General features: G+C 36.2%; 1 protein-coding gene and 1 long non-coding RNA gene across 3 annotated transcripts in view; one reads left to right on the plus strand and one right to left on the minus strand.

Moving 5' to 3' along the window:
* Positions 1 to 4577: 4577 nt before the first annotated feature.
* Positions 4578 to 18659, plus strand: part of DNA2 (DNA replication helicase/nuclease 2) — a 36705-nt gene continuing 22623 nt past the window's right edge. Inside the window, exons 1-5 of the mRNA XM_072971407.1 lie at positions 4578 to 4727; positions 6248 to 6433; positions 7256 to 7439; positions 9228 to 9373; positions 14064 to 14195. Of these exons, the coding sequence (XP_072827508.1) occupies positions 4654 to 4727; positions 6248 to 6433; positions 7256 to 7439; positions 9228 to 9373; positions 14064 to 14195 (722 nt within the window). The 5' untranslated portion in view covers positions 4578 to 4653. The remainder of the gene's footprint in view (positions 4728 to 6247; positions 6434 to 7255; positions 7440 to 9227; positions 9374 to 14063; positions 14196 to 18659) is intronic.
* Positions 18216 to 18659, minus strand: part of LOC140699324 (uncharacterized) — a 28907-nt gene continuing 28463 nt past the window's right edge. For both annotated transcript variants that reach the window (XR_012077392.1, XR_012077393.1), the window contains one exon: positions 18216 to 18376. This is a non-coding gene — a long non-coding RNA (uncharacterized lncRNA). The remainder of the gene's footprint in view (positions 18377 to 18659) is intronic.

Raw genomic sequence — 18659 nt, forward strand, 5'->3', positions numbered from 1 at the left:
AACATCCATTTATTCAGCACCCGTTGTGTGCCAGGGATTATATCAGCATTATGGGGGTATACCTCGGGAAGTCTGTTAGCTCTACTTAGTCTGATTTGGATTCCTAATAGCATCTATCACTGGTGTTTCTCTAATAGGGTATGTACCACAGTTTATGGTTACTGCCTGTTTACTTATGTCTTCCCAATTGGTTTTCTTAAAGGCAGAGCCATGCCTTCACCCTCTTTAAAGAGCACAGGTGCTCAGTGATGTTTACTGATGGGCAGAAGGAAGGTTTGGTCCCTGTTTTTGGAGACCTTATGTTCTAGTAAGGAAAAATGAGGCACAAATAGTGCAGCAGAAGAGCAATTTAGAAAGTCATTTTTTTTTCCCCACAGAAATGTCTTGCTAATTTGAGTCAGGATGAATGGCAAAGAATAAAACAATTATATGAGTAATGTATTGCCTTGCAAAGTAGGGCCAGTGATATCTGACACACTTGTTTAGCAACTGTACTCTTAAACAGTTCCTCACATCCATTCTTTGAATATTGTACTGTTAGGTACAATAAATTAATGACAAATAATAAATCATATATATTCCCTGAGGATTTACTGTGCTCCATGGCTTATTTTAAGCTCTTTTGATGCCTTAAATCTGTCTCTACAATAATACTATAAGACAGGTACTGTTAAATATTCCTTTTTTTAAAACTTTTTTTTATTGAGTTATAGTCATTTTACAATGTTGTGTCAAATTCCAGTGTAGAGCACAATTTCTCAGTTATACATGAACATACATATATTCATTGTCATATTTTTTTTTACTGTGAGCTACCACAAGATCTTGTATATACTTCCCTGTGCTTTTCTTCAATACAGTAGTATCCTATTCAGAATAAACTCTAACATGTCAATTAACTTGAGTATGTTAATAAATGCAAACCAAGTAATAGAATGATTACAATTTTTAGAAAGTGCTTATTAAGGAAGTAAATAGATTACATGATAGAGAATAATTGTTGGGTGTAAGGATCAGAGAGCTACTTTAGAGTGGTCAAGAAAAAGTTTCTTTGATGTGCTAAACTTTAAGCTGACACATGGAGGATAAAAAGGAAACAGTTATGCATACAGTTATGGGGGAAGAATGGTCCATGTGAAGAGAACAGTACATACAAAAATCCTGAAACAGGAAAAAGTGTAGCTTGACATAGGAACCGTCAGAAGGTCAGTGTGAATGAAGCACTGTGAGTGAGGGAGTAGCAACAAATGGGGTTGGAGAAGTAGACACAGGGCAGATCATGTAGGGCTCTATAGGATATGGTAGTGACTTTGTCTTTTGTTCTAAATGTAATGGAAAGCCCTTGAAGGTTTTCATCTGGGGAATAAAATTGCCTGATTATGTTTTTACAAAGATCACTCTGCTTTATCAACAATTACTTACACTTAAATCAACAAAATGAAAAACAGACAATAGAGAAAATAAACTCCAAAATTGGTTCTTTGAAAAGATCAACAAAATTGATAAGCCCCTAGCTAGACTGATAACTAAAAAGGAAAGAACATAAATTACCAATATCAAGAAAGAATATGATGACATCACTGTGGATCCTGTGGATATTAAAAAGATAAGGGATTTCTAAATCCTTGCTAAGGAATTTGACAGCTTTGATGAAATGGACAGATGCTTTGAAAATCACAACCAAAACTGATAGAGGTGAAACAGAAAGTTTCTACATAACCTACATAACCAGTTAAAGATACTGAATTTATCAAAAATCCTTCCACAAAGAAAGCTACAGGCTCAAATTGTGAATTCTATTGGACATCTAAGAAATAATCTTATACAAACTTTCAGAAATTAGAAGACAGAGAGCACTTCCCAACTCATTTTATGATGCCACTATAACCTTGATGCCCAAACCTGACAAAGTTGTGGGAAAAAAAAAAGAAAAGAAAAATTACAAACTTGTATCCTTCAAGAACAAAGATGGAAAAATCTTTAACAGCATATTAACAAATCAAATCAAGCAATACATAAAAAGTTCATTGTACTATGACTAAATTGGGTTTATCCTAGGAATGCTAAATTGTTTAACAATCTTAAGTCAATAGTGTAATTTCCTATAATCACAGATTAAAGGAGAAAAACACATGATTGAACATCCTTCAATAGATGAAGAAAAAGTGTGTGGCTAAATTCAAGATTGATTCATTTAAAAAACTAATCACATTGGAATAGACCTTTCTGAATCAGAGCATTTTGTCAGATTTTATTTCCTAACAATACATCTCATCTCACATGCTCTTCTCATGTATCACTGACAATCATCCTTCGAGAGGTAGAGACTGTTCCCTCCCCTTATATCTGGCTGAGTGTGCCTATGTCTACAGTGGAACTGATGCTATGCGTCTTCTGAAGTTATGTCAGATAGAAATGGCTTCCATCTGGTCTTTTGGAATGCTTGCTCTTGGAATCCAGCCATCATGCTGTGAGAAGCCAGGCAGCTCCTGTAGAGGAATAGTCAGCCAGTCTCCACTTGCCAGCCATTGAGTGAGCCATCATTAAAGTGAATCCTCCAGCTTCCAGATGATGCTTCCAGGAACTGAGACAACATTTCCCCGTGGAGCCCTGCCCAAAATGAAAATTCATAAGCTAAAAAAATGATTGTTGTTTAAAGACACTAAGTTTTGGAGGTTTGTTTTTGTTTTTGTTTTTACATAGATTAGATAACTATAACAGGTGTTCATGAAAAACCTACCACTAGCATCATATTTAAATGTGAAACATTGAATGCTTTACCCCTTAAGATCAGTAGAAGGCAAGGATGGTCAGTATTACAGCTTCTGTTTAAGCAGTGAACTTAAGAAAAGCACCACGAACAAATATTGAACTCTAGCTAATGATACACATGCTAAAATGTTTAGGGGTGAAATGCATTGATGTCTGCTATTTTGAAATGCATTTTAAAAAACTTGAATTCATGGGTGGATAGAGGGATAGATAGATACACACATGATAGCAAAATTAATTGTAAAACCTAGGTAATAGGTATATGATATATAATTCTTTCAACTTTACATTTGAAAATTTTCACGATAAATTATTGAATTGCAGGGAGGCAAGAATGGAAGCACATGTGAGAAATAATGATCAGGTAGTGACAGTGGAGATGGAAAGGAATGAAGAGATTTAAGATAGTTTTAGAGAAAGAATCTATGGGTCTGCCTATGGATTGGATTGGGTAACAGAAAGAAATCAAGGAGGGTTTTTGGCCTTATCTTCTGGGTGTTAGTTCCATTACTGAGAAGAATAATAGGGCTGTTGGGGAAATAAAAAGTTCCATTTTGGCTGTTATAATTAAAAGTGAGTTCAGAGCTGAATTCTGAGGACTTTCAACATTTAGAGATTGGGCAGAAAATGATGACACAGCAAAGGCGATTGAGGAGGGCCTGCAAGGTTGTAGGAAAACCAGTTGAGTGTGGTGTCAGAGGTACCAAATCTGTATCTACTACAAGCAAGGCTTTCCCACTTTTTCCCCAAGAAGATTCTCATAATTTTTATATGAAAAAACATGAATATGAAAGACAACTTTTGATAAAGATTTTTTTTTGATAAAGTTGGGCAATAGCCTTATGAAGTGATCATTATTTTTTACACATTTCTGCATATTTTAAATATTCTATAGAATATTACTTTAAGAGTGGTTTTTAATATTCCCTGTATGTAAAAGTGATTTTTGATTAAAAACTTAAAAATAAAAACAAAAGGGAAGTGCATAGAAGTTGAAATTGGGTACAGCCTTGAAGAAACTTCTTTTAAAAAGTTTTGCTCGTAGGGTGGGCGAAGGAGATGGAGTAAGTTCCATCAAAGTAACATCTTTTAAAGATGGGAGATCCTGGGGGCAAGGGTATAGCTCAAGTGGTATAGCACATGCTTAGCATGCATGAGGTCCTGGGTTCAATTCCCAGTACTTCCTCTAAAAATTAAATCTAATTACCTCCCAACCACTGCCAAAAAAAGGGAAATACTGGGCCACATTACAAGCTTGGGAGTGATCTAGTAGTGCGGGCCAGACTGATGACACAAGAGAACGAGGAGGGAATAACTGAAGATGCTCGTAAGAATGCAAGAGGCCTTGGGAGCCTGAGAACAAGGAGAGGGGCTGACTGCCCGTTGACAGGAGGAATGCTTTGTCCACTGCTGAAAAAAGTGGAAAGAGATTATAAAGCTAGTGGTTTTGTAGATTTAGTAGTGGCATGATGAGGAAGTTCCTACCTGACAGCTGCTAATTTCTCAATGAGTTTTCCAGAAAAAAAGGAGAGGTTGTTTCCCAGGGAATGAAAAAATTCCACAAGCTAACAAGGGACGCCTGGGTTTCAGCAACTGCAACTAGTTCTGTTCACAGAGAGAGGGCAGGAGCATTTGGTTTGAACCAGATTATGTAAACTCCTCACTGTCTTTCAAGCCCTGTAAAGGCCTTGGCTGGCCAGGTGTGGCTCTCCACGCGCTGCGCGCGGGGCTCGGGAGGAACGGCCTGCGCAGGTCCCTTGGGCCTCGGCTGGTTGGCGCATGCGCACCGCGCGTCGCAGAGCCGCGCTCCTTTTCTCTTGCAGTGTTGCCCCGTGTTGCTCTGACTTTACCTGGCGGCAGTTTGCGGTCTCTGCGCCCCGAATGGAGCAGGTGGACGAGCTGGAGCTGCTAATGGAGAGGAGTTTCGGGCAGAAGGCTGCGCCGGCCGCGGAGCTGTGAGCGGAGCAGGGGGAGGGTCTGGGAGCGAAGCGGGAGATTTGAAATGTAAGGAGCGGGAGAGGCCGCACCCACGCCTCCGCGGACCCGGGCTCGGGACAGACCCGGCTCAGGTCCCCGCGCGACCGACGAGCCTCCGGAGCCGGGGTCTGCTTCGCAGGGTTCTTTTTGGGGCCCCGCTTGTGCCGGAACCTGAAGACTCCTCCTCTCCCGGCAGTTCATTCTTTCCCTTGATACCACCTCTTTCCCGAATCTGGGGAGTCCCAGCCACCTTAAATGTCTTCGTGAAAGGAAATAGCAACAGCTCGATGCTTTTCTTGATGTTTAGTTGGAGAGAGTTATTCCAGGGAGGACTCTACCCTCGCTTTGGTTTAAATGGTCAGGGAAACTTGACCCACAACCATGGTGTAGAATTGTTTTAAGTAATTTTTAGGCTAATAGTTGAGTCCAATAATAACGAGGCAAGTAATTGTTGACTGATACTTGCGTTTTCGATTTTGATCAGCAGTACCTTTTGGGAGAGCCTTAAAACTTCCCACTTGACCTTGGGAAATTAATGGTCTGAGGCTATGTGGGGTAGGTGAATGAGGCGGTTAAAACATGATAGAACCTAAGGTTGGGTGACAGAGATAATTTTAGGGTAATGTGAAAGGCATTTAGTATTATAATTGGAGAGATAATGACTTTGGACTCTGTTGGACTGTCACTGATAAAATACTGCACTCAAATTGGAAAGAAAAACTATTGTGAAATTGACTTGCCTACTATAAATAAGGAATTTCTGCGTTATTCTGTGAAGGAATGGTTAATATGACAGGATTAAGCTTGCTTTCTCTACAAAGCATGGGCTAGTGGATCCCCAAGAAGTTCCACAGAAGGATTTCCTGCGTTAAATAGTGCATTGTACTAGATGATTTCTAAGTACTCTCTTAATTTAAAAATGAGTATAATCATGAGGCTCACAGTAGGACTTTCAGCAAACTAGCCACAGTATGTTTTTCCATAACAAAAGGATAATGTCCTAGACATTTCCTTTTACTTGCACTTTGGAAAGTTTTGCACTAGTGGTAGGCATTTGTTGTTTCATATTTTTCAATTTATCGTTAATCTTCACAATCATGGATGTCCCACAGAGCTCCTCATAGAGCTTATGTTTGGAAAAGTCCATATCATAAGCATGTTTTAAATGGCATTGCTTCTGGGAAGTTTTTTTTTTTTTAATGTATAATTTATTTATTTTTTAATGGGGGTACTGGGGATTGAACCTAGGACCTCGTGCATGCTAAGCAGGTACTCTGTCTACCACTGAACCACAACCACCCCCTTGGGAAGTTTTTATAATAGGCATTCTGCTAGGCCCTTGCTCTTAATTTTTACTTCTTTTAGCTAGTGGTCATTGTGATAAACTTTCCAGAAGAAAAAACCTAAGAAACCAGAAAGTTGGTTTGTAGATAAAGAAGATTAGCTAGCTTCTTACTTCATGCTTGTGCTACAGTAGTTTTGTATGTGTACGCTTTAGATTTCAGAAGAAGAAGGTGGAAGCTTCCTTTCCTAAAACAGTTCTGAGCCGAGGAATGGATAACCGGTACCTGGTATTAGCAGTCAATATTGTACAGAATGAAGAAGGAAACCATGAAAAGCACCTAATCATCACTGCTTCCCAGTCACTAGAATATGAAGAATTGTGTGTCCTTAGGAATGACTGGTAATTTTGTGTGACTTAGAGCATTGATCTGGCAGTCTTCTCTAGTAATGCACTATAGAAGTGATCCTTGAAATTAGAGTCTTTTGGTAGGGTCTTAAGGGTACCCTCTTACAAACCATCACATGGGCTTGTGTGGATGTTGCTGTAATTTAATTGTTAGTAAAGAGAGTAGATAAGAACCTGAATTAATTCCACATAAAAATTGTGCTTATTACCCCAGCATCTCAAGTCCCTTATTCGAAAACTTGATTTTTATTGTCATTTGAAAATTAAGTACAAGGGGACTTATTAAATAACTGCTTCCTATTCCCCAGTGTTTTCTGGGATTGCAGCTTAAAACTTATTTGTTCCCACTAACAGCAAAATTAATTACAGCATAAGAACATCCTTAGACCTTAGATTTCTCTCTTCAAAGCAAATTAGTATGTGATGGGTGAAGGGGAGATGTGGGTGAAAGGGAAATGCAGAGAAGGTGGAGGTCTAATGTCTGGGTTCTGTCTAGGCTTCAAGTTGGATGGTTTGAATTAAAGTATGATTTTATTCTTGCTGCATTGGGCTTGGCTTCATGCCTCAAGACTTATAGAAGCTATAGGTATGTTATAAGTCAAGAATGAGAGATTATTAAAACAACCTCATCCATAATTGGAGCTATATACTACACTATTAATGAATTGAAAGCTCTTACTGTAGACGAGGTAAAACCCAGAAATTTAGAAATACTTATTTCTCTAGATAAAATATTCCTTTATTTTTGAAGCCTTCTTAATATGTTTAAATGTAGGAATCTAAACTATGTACACTTTAACTTTGCTTTGTTTTCAGGTGCTCTGTACCAGTGGAACCAGGGGACATCATTCATTTGGAGGGAGACTGCATATCCGATACTTGGATAATAGACGAAGATTTTGGATATTTGATTCTATATCCAGATATGCTGATTTCTGGCACAAGCATAGCCAGTAGTATTCGATGTATGAGAAGAGCCGTCCTGAGTGAAATATTTAGGGTGAATAATATTAACAGCTAGTATTTGTATAAGGTCTTGGAGTTTACAGAGCTCTTTTACACTCTTATGTAATCCTTCCAACAGTCCTGTGAAGTAGATAGTATTAGTCAGCTGCATTTTATAGAGGAGAAAAATCAGGCTCAGAGAGGTTAAGTGACTTGCCCAAAGTTACTGTACCTAGTAAGTGGCAGTGCTGAAATTCAAGGCCAGGTGCCTGAATCCTTTAAATCTTGTTACTTAGTAAAACAATTAATTCAAATAATAAAATTAAGTAATTTAAATGTTTTATTTAATACATCTGGGCATTTCTAAACTTGGCTTCTGTGATTCCCAGTAAACTAAAAATAAGTGACAGTCTTTTTTTGTAAGAAATTATTATGAAAGGTTTCAAACATACACAAAGAGATGAGTATAATAAACTCCCATGTACACATTTTGCTGTTCCCAAATATTGTATTATTTTGCAACTAATTGAAAGCTGGGGATAAATGTCATATCTTTATCATACACAGTAAAATCAACAGTAATTCCTTAAATTAATCTAATACCCAGTTTATCTCTAATGTCTTTTATCACAAATACATTTTATTTTTGTATTCTGCCTTGTACCCACCCTCTTTGTTTCAGTGCCATTTATTTTTGAAGAACCTGAGTTTTTATTAAGTTTCCTCTTCCTTCCAGGGTATTTTAAAAATTATGCCATTAGTCTATATTTATGTAGAAAACTAAAAATACAGCTAAGCAAGAAGAGAAAAAGAAGGAAAAATACCTAAGTAGATTTTCTAATTGTCTTAATTATCATTTACTTGTAGTTTTTTTTTTAATCAGCTTTTTTTCTTCAATTGTGGGGGACTATTAACTTCTCTTTTAACCATATATTATAAAGCAGACCTGAATATTAATATTTTAAAAACTTCTTAGTTTGAAGTAATTTTAGACTCACAAAGAACTTACAAAAAAAGTAGAGGGTTCCTCTGTAAATTAACTTTTAAAATTCCTGATGGATATTTTGATAGACTTTATCTTATCTTTTGATAGTTTCAAGGAGAAGGTCCAGGCTAATAAAAGAGTTAATTTGAAAAATACTATTTCTTTTTGAGTGGTATGAGTTTGTTAGAATCTCTGCTATAAGTTTATATTTTATGTTTGAGTTACACCTTTTACTTACATAAGTTATGCCTTTATTGACTTTTAGATAAGAATATGTTGAATATTTGAGAATACATTGAACATTTTCATACAGATAACTTTTTTCAAAATGGAAATACACTGATTTGAAAAAAAAAAGCTCATACTTGTGAAATAATTCAGATAATTCAAAGTTGAAGAAAGTGAAAGCTGGAATTTCACTCACCAAAAAAACAATTGTTTAATATTTTGGCATTTGTCTCACCAGTGCACTTTGGCTATGGGGGTTCAATAGATTAGGTAATACAGACATCAAAAACAAACTATAGTCACCAAAGGAGAAAGGGATGGGGAGGGATAAATTAGGAGTTTGGGATTAACAGATACACACTACTATATATAAAATAAACAACAGGGGCCTACTGTATAGCACAGGGAACTAGATTCCATATCTTGTAATAGCCTATAGTGGAAAAGAATCTGGAAAATAATATACATATGTTATACACATACACACACACACACCCCCGAATCACTGCTGTATACCTGAAACTAACACAACATTGTAAATCAAAGTTTACTGAATATACACTCATGTCCATTGATAAGTTGTGAAATAAAATGTTCATATGATTATTTTTTATTTTTATTTTTTTGTAGAGCTCTGATCCAGCCACACGCCAGATGCTGATTGGTACAGTTCTCCACGAAGTATTTCAAAAAGCAATAAGTGATAGTTTTGACCCAGAAAAGCTGCAAGAACTTGCTTTTAAAACTGTTCAAGAAATAAGGCATCTAAAGGAAATGTAAGTAGTTATGAGAGTAACTATAGGTACAATTTTGAATATAAGGATGAAAGAAAAATAAGACTTGAGCAGCCTTGCTCAGAATTTGTGTCCTTGTTTTAAACCTTGGCATGTTACATAATGGAGTGTCTCATCCCCTCAGCATCTGTTATTTTTTCACTAATATCTAACAGTTGTATTTATCTGGTTTCCAAGATGCTGGAGTATGAGAGCTAATAGCTTCATTACAGTGTAGGAAAGAAGAAACTTTTTAAAAAATACTAGAACTATGAAGATCAGAATTTTGGAGGAATATATTCTAGTAGACCCTTGGGTGTCACTGAATTATTGTTTTTTATCATGATAATCTTAAGTTATTAAGGAAAAACGTTAATTGATTTTGAAAATATTATGAAAATATTAATTCTCTTGAATCTTGCCCATTCCTGCTTAAAAGAATACTTTTTAAACTCCAAAAGCCTAAAATAACAGGTCCAGAGTTCTTTTCTACCCTCTCTTACAGACCCTTGTACTTTATTACAGATTTTAGAACAGATTTTTACCTGTTGATGCTCTGTCTTCTCATTATATCTATAGAAGTCTAGGCTTAGGATTCTGAACCTTAAGTCTCTGAATAATCTGAGGGAAGAGCAGGCGGTTATGTGTCATTTTGCTGTGACTTGGCTCAAATTAAAAAGGGAGAATTTAAATGCAGAACACATTGAATAACCAGTGTGGACTGGTTTGGAAACTCCAAGAGTCCTGGTCTGTAAAAAGTAAAACACTGAGAAGAATCTACCTAAGAAGAGATCATGACAATGAAGCATGGTTACAGGATGGTTGGAGAAAGTTATTTAGGAAAAAGATTACCCAATTGTTTAGGTTTTTAAAAAATTTTTTAATTTTTTTAAACTTTTTTTTTAATTGAAGTGTAGTCGGTTTACAATGTGTTAATTTCTGGTGTACAGCATAGTGGTTTGGTTATACATAAGTATTCCTTTTTTTTTCTTTTTTTTTTTTAATGTTTGTTTATTTTTGAGGGGAGGAAGGTAATTAGGTTTATTTATTTACTTTTGGAGGAGATACTGTGGATTGAACCCAGAACCTTGTGCATGCTAAGCATGTGCTCTACCACTTGAGCTATACCCTCCCCCATATATTCCTTTTCATGTTCTTTTTTAATAATAAATGATTATTTCTAAATAGATTATAAATTCATATACACCATATGTTATTATAATAGTACAAGAAGGTGTACAGTGATAATAAGTCCTTTCTACCTCTATCTCCCTGGTCACACATTTCTTCTTCCCAGAGGCAGCCACTATTACCAGTTTCTTGTATGTCCTTCCCTAGAGATTTCAAACATTTACGTATGATTATATGTGTGTATATTTACTTATCTTTATATATTATGTGTTATATAAGTGGTAGCCTACTATACACATTACTGTATATAAAATGAAATCTTGGTCATTATTCCATATCAGTACTTAATGAGCTATCTCATTTTTAACTAATAGGGGCATAATGTTTCATTGTATGGATGCACCATGCTTTATTTAAGTAGCTCCTGGCATTTCAGTCTTTGCTTTTATTAGCAATGCTATAATAAATACATTTGTACACTCGTTATTTCATAGCTGTGCAGGTATATATCTGGGCTCAATAGAATTGTTGGGTCAGAGGATATTCAAATATTTAAAAAAACTTTTTATTTGAAAATAATTTTAAATTTAGAGAAAAGTTGCAAGAGTAGTACAAAGAACATCCACGTACTCCTTTTTTCTTTTTTCCCTTAGCGGAGGTACTAGGGATTGAACCCAGGACCTTGTGCAAGCCAAGCAGGTGCTCTACCACTGAGTTATACCCCTCATGCCTCCATATCTCTTTTCTCAGATTTACCTGTTGTGTGTGTGTTTTTCTAAAACTTGAGATTAAGTTGTATACATTGTGGGTTTTTTACCTTTAAATACTTAATTGTATACTTCCTAACAATAAGGATTTTCTCTTATGTAACCACAGTGCAGTTATCAACTTCAGGAAATTTAACATTGTTGTACTGATTTTCTGTCCACATTTCAATTTTGTCTGATCTACTGTCCACATTTTAGTTTTGTCCAGTAATGTTCTTTATAGCATTTTTTTCCCCTCAGGGACAGGGTCCATCCAGTCTGGATATATTTAAAGTTTTGATACATATTGTGAAATTGCTCTTTGTAGACAGTATCCTCTTTCTTTCATTCACTTATTCATTTTTTTCCAGTTTTTTGAGGTATCATTGATATATAACATTGTATTAGTGTAAGGTATACAACATAATGATTTAATATATGTATATATTGCAAAATTTACTTTACATTTCTGCAGGCCATATATGAGTCCCTGTCTCCCCACATCCTCATGTACCTCATCTTTTATTCACTGGAAGTTGCTACATTTCAAACAGCCTTTTTCAAGGATAACCTTTGCCTTATCTAGGCTGATTGTGTTTCTGTAGGTCATTTGGGGCACTTTGGCGTCTGCAGTTGCTCCCTGGTTTGAGATATTTTAGCTTCGCCTTCAACCTGAGTTTGCTTTTGTGCTCAAGACAAGCTATCTTGGCAGAGCTAGGGTTGCTAATTTTGTATTCGTTGTTGAACCGTCTCTCCTGGAGGACTGATAGGGCTCTGCTATCTTAGTCCTGGTGAGCCAGAGGTAGCAGAAACCTAGAAGAGGAGCTTATTAAATTTGGTATTAGAAATGTTGCAGAGTTATTACACGGTAAATGTATAGTGTCCTGGAGTCTCAGTGTCTGGTGAGTGTGTTATTATGGTGCTATCTTTAGAATGAGAAAAATGGTAAGTTGTGTCTTTTAAAAGGAGTTTGCAGATCGTTGGAGTCTGTGCCAATACTCAAGAGAACTCAGGCGTGCAGGGAGAAAATAATGGCAGTGAGCTTTTATAACACAGTGTAGAAGGGAGCACAGGGCTTAAAAACTTAGGTTCCTGAGCTAGATCTGTGTGTCCTTTGGAAGTAACTTCTGAGCTTCAGTTTCCTCAGCTGTAAAGTAGGGGTGACAGTAGTATCTCACAGAGATATAACGAGGGTTGAAGGTGTTCATGTGAAGCACCTAGAATCGTGCCTAGCTTATAGTCAGCATTATGTGAATATTCACTGTTACCATCCTCCTCTTCATACCTTTTTGACTTCTTATCCTAAGCCAAGTACTTTACATAGGCTGTTTTCCTTAATCCTCAGACTAAGTGTGAGGTAGTTACCATCTCACCTTACTGATGAGGAAACTGAAGCTTAATGAATAGTGAATTGCCCAGAGTTACACATCTAGTAAATACAGAGTTAAGATTCAGACCTGTGGCTGATCTGACACAGAAACACATGTGCTCCCAACACCCCAGAGCAGTGGTTAAGATTGGGATTTTTAACATAAAGAGGGAGCTGGGAGAACCATCCTGGGAGGGTAAATCTAACAGGAGCTCTCAGAATTTTTTGTCTCAGGACTCCATTAGGCTAAAAAACTTATTGAGGACCCTGAAGAGCTTTTGTTTATGTGGGTTCTATCTATAGATAATTACTGTACTAGAAATCAAAACTGAGACAATTTAAGTTTATTGATTTTGACAATAACAATCCATTCCATATTAATATAAATACCAGTTTAATGAAAAATAACTGTTTTTGAAAAGAATGTAATGAGACAAGTGGCGTTGTTTTACATTTTTGCAACTGTTTTAATTTTAATTTATGACTTAATGCAAGAGCCTTGTTTCTTATACCTGCTTCTGCATTTGAGGTATTGCTGTATTGTATGTGTGTATGTGGGCTCAGGAATCTCCACTGTGTACTCATAAGAGAACAACAGCAAGATGGCAAATGTCATAGCATTATTATGTCACAGTTTTGACCTTGTGGTCACCTTGAAAAACTGAGACTAGATTCTGTTAGTCTTTGCTGACTTCTGACCTAAGAAGTTAATATTCCTATAGATTGTCCTTTGACCTGGTAAGGCTGATGTTACCATTCTGTCCATATGGTCTTTTCCCCTCTTTTATATCTCTGCTTTCCACTGCTGGGTTTCAGGAGCAACATTTCCTACAGTTTCTTTTTTATCCCCAAAGTGTAACTGGGACCAATTAAACCCAAGATGTTAAGAGTTGGAGCAAATCTGAAAATTGATGTCCTGCTACTGTAACTTGAATTTTGTATGTGTGTGTGTGTGTTTGTGTGTGTTAAAATACACATAGCATTAAAAATCACAGTCTTAACCACATTTAAGGGTACAGTTCAGTGGCATTAAGTACATTGACATAGTTGTGCAGACATCACCACCATCCACCTCCAGACCTTTTTTTATCTTCCCAAATGGAAACTTTATACCCATTAAACAACTCCTCCTCCCCCTAGTCCCTGGCAATCACCATTCTTTCTGTGTCTATGAATTTGACTACTCTAGGTACCTCATGTAAGTGGTCATGCAGTATTTGTCCTTTTATTGCTGGCTTATTTATAATGTCCTCAAGTTTCCTCTGTATGATAGCTTGTATCAGAATTTCCTTCCTTGCCAAGGCTGAATAATGTTCCATTGTATTTACCACATTTTATTTATCCATTCATTAGTTGATGGACATTTGGGTTCATAGTTGAATGTTTTTGTCCTCATTTACTTTTTTCATATTTAAGCTTTCATATTTAATATTTCTTATGTTGGTAGGTACCGCTTAAATCTGAATCAAGATGAAATAAAACAAGAAGTAGAGGAGTATCTTCCTTCATTTTCTAAATGGGCTGGAGATTTCATGCATAAACAGACTTCAACTGACTTCCCTCAGATGCAGCTCTCTCTGTAAGAAGTCCATTTTGTCTATATGCTATTCATATGTTTATACCAGGATTTTATTCTAGATGTTGACTTAAAGCTTTTTAAATGTTGAGTTATTACACCTAGCCTTTTTGTTTGCTTACTTTGTAAATTACAGTTCTGAGTCAAAAAAAAAATCCAATTAATAGAAAATTCTGTTTTTATTATAATAAAATTTCTAAGTTTTGAATGTAGGTATAGTTTTTAAATAAAATTTTCAGTTTGTAAATATTTGGGGAAGGTCCCAATTTCATATGTATTTTTCTGTTTTACTATCATGTATAGACTGTCTCATGTGTTAATTGCCATGAATTTGTGCTATGTTTAAATACTGTGTTTAACCATTTAGTGCTGTTTGGCATTTGTTCCCCCCACCAAACAGCATTGATATAAATTTATAGGTAATTCTTTTTTCCCCCATTATTTGCCTATTCAGAAAATATTTATTGAGTGCCTATGCCTAATATGTGCCAAGTAATGTTCTAGGTGCTGAGATAACAGTCAAAAAAAAAAAAAAGCCATTGACTTCATGGTGCTTCTAGACTACTGGACAAGTAAACAGCCAGTGCCAGATGGTGATAAATGCAGCGTAGACCAGTGGGGAGGGTGAGAAGGAAGAAGTTGGGGGGGACATATTATTTCTGTAGAACGGTCATCTAATAAGGTGATATTGAACAGAAGCCCGAAGGAAATGCAGGAGGGAGCTAAGCTGCTGTCTCCAGGAGCATTCCAGGCAACAGCCCTGTGGCTAATGCACTCCTGCCAGTGTGGCGGCAGCAGAGTGAGGTGGGAGGGAGAACAGGAGAAGCAGCTGACCTGGGGCCTCAGAAGTCTTGCAGGACATTGGTGGCCATTCTGATCCCATGTCAGTGATCTGGCTATCATGGAAAGCCACTGCCGGGTGTGCACAGAGGGTTTTGATCTGATTTCTTTTTTTTTTTTAAGGCAACATTTTATTTTTCTTTCAATAGGCACAACTTCCCTTTATATCAATAATCTTAATTTTTTCTCAATATTCTCAATATTTTATCTCATGATATTTTGCGATCTGAACTTGTTTTAAGATTTGTGAATGAGAAATCTTGGCAACAGTCAGTTCTTTGGATCAGTTTGTTTTCTGAAGTTTTCTGTGATTCAGAGAACACACTGAGAGCCTGGATGTGAATCCCAGTTTTGCCGTAATTTAGCTATGTAACTTTAGGCTAGTTTCCTAACCTCTCTATGCTAGTTTCTACATTGATCAGGTTTACTTTTGAAAGGATCAGTCTAGCTGCTCTTTTAAGACTATGTTGTAGGAAAAGGGCAGAGATGGAGAGACCAATTTGGAGGTTCTTGCAAGAATCCAAGCAGGAGAAGGTGGTAGCTTATACCAGAATGAGAGTTGTGGAAGTGATGAGAGTCAGTTAGATTTTGGTTATATTGTAAAGGTAGAGATGATATGTTTTGATTTGGGTATGGAGTGTGAGGGGAAGAAAAGTCAATGGTGATTCTAGAGGAGAAAATGTGAACAGAATGGAGTCAAGCGAGAATGGTAGGGGGAGAGTATAGCTCAGTTGTAGAGTGTGTGCTTAGCATGCACAAGGTCCTGGGTTCAATCCCCAGTACCTCCATTTAAAAAAGAAATTAATTACCTCCCTCCAAAATAAAAAAAAAATTTAAAAAAGAGGATGGTAGAAGAGGATTTGGAGTCACGGAGAGTGGACAGCTTTATTGAGAGGTTGTTCTATGCAAGGCTATTTAGAAATGGAATGGTAGCCAGAGGCTTATGTGGGGTTAACAGAGCTTTGTTGTTGTTTTGAAGGTGGGAGATATAACATGTTTATATGCTGGTGGGAAGAATTCCATAGAGAGGGCAACATTAATACTTAGAAGACATGGGAGAATTCTTAGAGCTATGTCCTTGAATAGAGGAGAGGGAATGACAGTACACAAGTGAAAGAGTGGATCTTATAGGGACCGATATTTTCTGGTATTTAAACCTCAGAACTGGATCACTTTACCCAAGATACTTGGAAATTTTATAGCCTTTTACATATTGCTAGAATTCTTTGAGAATTTTTTAATCATTTTAGAAGGTTGCTAGCAATATTTAAGTGTCCTGTATCTGCTGGCAGGATTTTATTTATTTGTTTTTACTTTATCATTATAGTTATTTACAATGGGGTGTCTTTCAGTGTATGCATAGAGTTATACAACCATCCCCACAATCAATTTGCCAATAGGACTTTGATGTGTATTTGAAAAATATTTACTAGTTAAAAAAATAAGGCTTATCTTGCTATTGGAATTGAGTTTATTTCTCATTCTTTACTTCTGTTGTTGTCATGAATTTACCACTGGGTCCCTACCCTGAAAAAAAAAAAAGCTGGAGTAAATAGGTTTATTATTCTTGTAGGTTTTTTTGTGGGGTTTTTTTGAATAAATTTATAAATGCTTCGTTCTTTGCTATTTCTTTGGAGCAGCTTGCTGTGTCTGGTATAGGGGGTGGATCTTGGTACATTAGTCTTCACTGTGATAATTTGATACGTGTTTAGTAAGTTGTCATTCTTTTTCTGGTTCCTTGCTTTGTTTTGAAGTATTTCTGTCACTCTGGTCTCTTTTTAATATCTTGTGATAAGTACAAACATAATTTTGTTTTCCCTTGTTCCTAATTATTTTTTTATCCTTATTTACCCTCCCTCCCTACTTTTCTTTCCTTCTTTCCTCCCCCCCCTTTTTTTTTGAGCCACTTAAATCAGCTTGAGATTTAAAATTGTGGTAGCTATCCATTTTTATGTTGTTTTAGATATTAGCTTTTCTTTCACCATTTGTTAATTGTTTTAGCATTTTGTCTGCATATTTTTCCTTTTGGCTAAAATTGACTCATTGCATTTTGCAGTGTTAAGCTGCCATTTTCTCAGACTTACGGTCTTACCTACTCAGTAAACATGTATTACATGCTGTATCTGTGCCAGGATCGTTCTAGGTGTTTCAGGGAGACTAAAGCCCTCCAAGAATTCAGTGCACTGGTGGTAGTTAAAAGCACAGAAGTGGAGGGGTTTGCTGAGAGAGAATACATGGAGCAGCAGAAAAGGCACAGAACCCTGAGAGGTAACAGTCTATGAGGACCAAGGGAGAGAGTAGAATCCATCGAAGGAGGCTTGGGGTGGACCAGCAAAGGATCTGGTAGCTTGGAAGAAGTGTATCATGGAAGCCTAGGAAAGTTTTGGATTCAGAATCATCTTTGACCTTAAAGTGGTTTTTGAGAGTAAGTCCTAGATTTCAAGTAAGGAAATTGAGGTCCAGTGAAGTGACGTGACCTGTCCAGGTTTTATGTGAAAAACCAGTGGTAGAGCAGAGTCTAGAATAAGGAATCTCTTGATTCCTAGCCCAATGTTCTCATCTCTGTATCTGGGTGTAAGACTTTTCTTTGTTGCGGTAATTCCTGATCGGGTTTTATCTGTCTGTGAAGGAGGTACTCCTTTGTACTTTAGCTTGTGACTTTTCCCCAACAGTTTGTAGCTAGTTTTCAAAAACAACAACAAAGCTTTAGATTTTAGAGCAGAGAATGAGACCTTTAAAAGCCATTTAGAGACAGCTTTTTTCACACATAAGTAGTAAATGTATATTTTCTTTATCTTCATGACATTATATTCTCTATCAGGTGGTTCTCAAAGGTGTTTTATAGCATTATGTTGATTAAAATCATGGTAGTTAAATTGAAGTACTGTCATTTGTTTTACAGATCTAAGTCTAAATCACATTACTTCTTTTTCTAGGGGAATGAATTTTAGTAACAAAGTTAAAAGTTTCATTATCTATATTCTATTAAATATACATGTGACATTTTATTTTATTTTATTTAGTATTTTTTTTAAATGAAGTGGAGGTAATTAGGTTTATTCATTTATTTCTATTTGGAGGAGGTACTGGAGATGGAACCTAGGACCTCCTGCGTGCTAAACATGTGCTCTATCACTTGAGCTATTACATGCGACATTTTATATTTAACAAAGTTTGCTTTATTTCATATATTTGAATATTTATTATGACCAGATAACATCTGGTGATAGAGACAGTTTAATATTTAAGAATTTCAAATAAATTGTGGCTTTCCTGAATTCCTCTATTGTCTTCAAAGATTGCAGAAGTATACATATATTCCTGGAGATTATATGTGAAGCATCCTGAAACAGTTAAAAAAGTTATCAAAGATAGCATTCCTTTTCTAGAAAATATTCTTATTTGTTAAGAAATAGCTGCTGATGTAAATTACATGAAATTAGCAAACCAAAGTCAACTAAATCATATATTCTGATAGCCGGAATTTTTAGACTTTTTATTCTGATAGCCGGAATTTTTTAGACTTTTTAAATCTTGATTTTATGGCATGTAAAATATTTTATTACTATAAAATTTATCCTTTTCATGAAAGATTTCCTTTATACTTAACATTTTATATGGCTTTGA

Source organism: Vicugna pacos, chromosome 11, assembly GCF_048564905.1.
Source record: "Vicugna pacos chromosome 11, VicPac4, whole genome shotgun sequence".
Lineage (NCBI taxonomy): Eukaryota > Metazoa > Chordata > Mammalia > Artiodactyla > Camelidae > Vicugna > Vicugna pacos.